We start from the raw sequence: 590 nt of genomic DNA on the forward strand, positions 1-590 counted from the left end.
GCTCTGGAGAGATCCCAAACCCACCTGGATGTGACCCTGGGCACCCTGCTGTGGGTGACCTGCTGGAGCAGGGGGGTTGGATGAGATGAACCCCAGAAGTCACTTCCATCCCTCCCCTAATTCTGTGATTCTGTAAAAAACCTCCTCTGAAGCTCAGGAGTACTGAAGGGGGGTCCTGTGCCCCGCAGTGTTCAGGGCCAGTTATTTCACTGCATACCCAATGATGTGAGGACTGGTAGGAATCCAGTATGGAGTGACATGAAAGTGCCTCAAATTCAGTTCTGAGAAATTCATTTTCTCCAGCTCCATCTGTGTCTCTCTGCTCAGGGAACACCCATCTCCAAAGCACTTCCAGACAGGGTCACACACCTTTTGCCAAAAGTAGGTCCAACTGGAGTGATCTGCAGCCACGTGCTCTAAGAAGTAGAAAGCTCCACCCTGGAAAACAGTGCCATAAAAACAAATTTAAAAGGATTTAGGGGCCTTCACCTCTGTACACAGAGTTTTATCTTTTGTATATTGGGGAACATGCTGCCTTTTATGACCTCTTTGAAGACCAGCCTCCTTTCCTAGATGTTGCTCCTGCTGCA

General features: G+C 49.2%; 1 protein-coding gene across 1 annotated transcript in view; it reads right to left on the reverse strand.

The window, feature by feature from the left end:
* Positions 1–201: 201 nt before the first annotated feature.
* The window catches only part of LOC103768412 (methyltransferase-like protein 7A), a 2255-nt gene continuing 1866 nt past the window's right edge, over positions 202–590 (reverse strand). Inside the window, exon 2 of the mRNA XM_008935554.1 lies at positions 202–438. Coding sequence (XP_008933802.1) covers positions 202–438 — 237 coding nt within the window. The remainder of the gene's footprint in view (positions 439–590) is intronic.

The sequence above is a fragment of the Merops nubicus genome, unplaced genomic scaffold, assembly GCF_000691845.1.
Source record: "Merops nubicus isolate BGI_N331 unplaced genomic scaffold, ASM69184v1 scaffold51362, whole genome shotgun sequence".
NCBI classification, from domain to species: domain Eukaryota; kingdom Metazoa; phylum Chordata; class Aves; order Coraciiformes; family Meropidae; genus Merops; species Merops nubicus.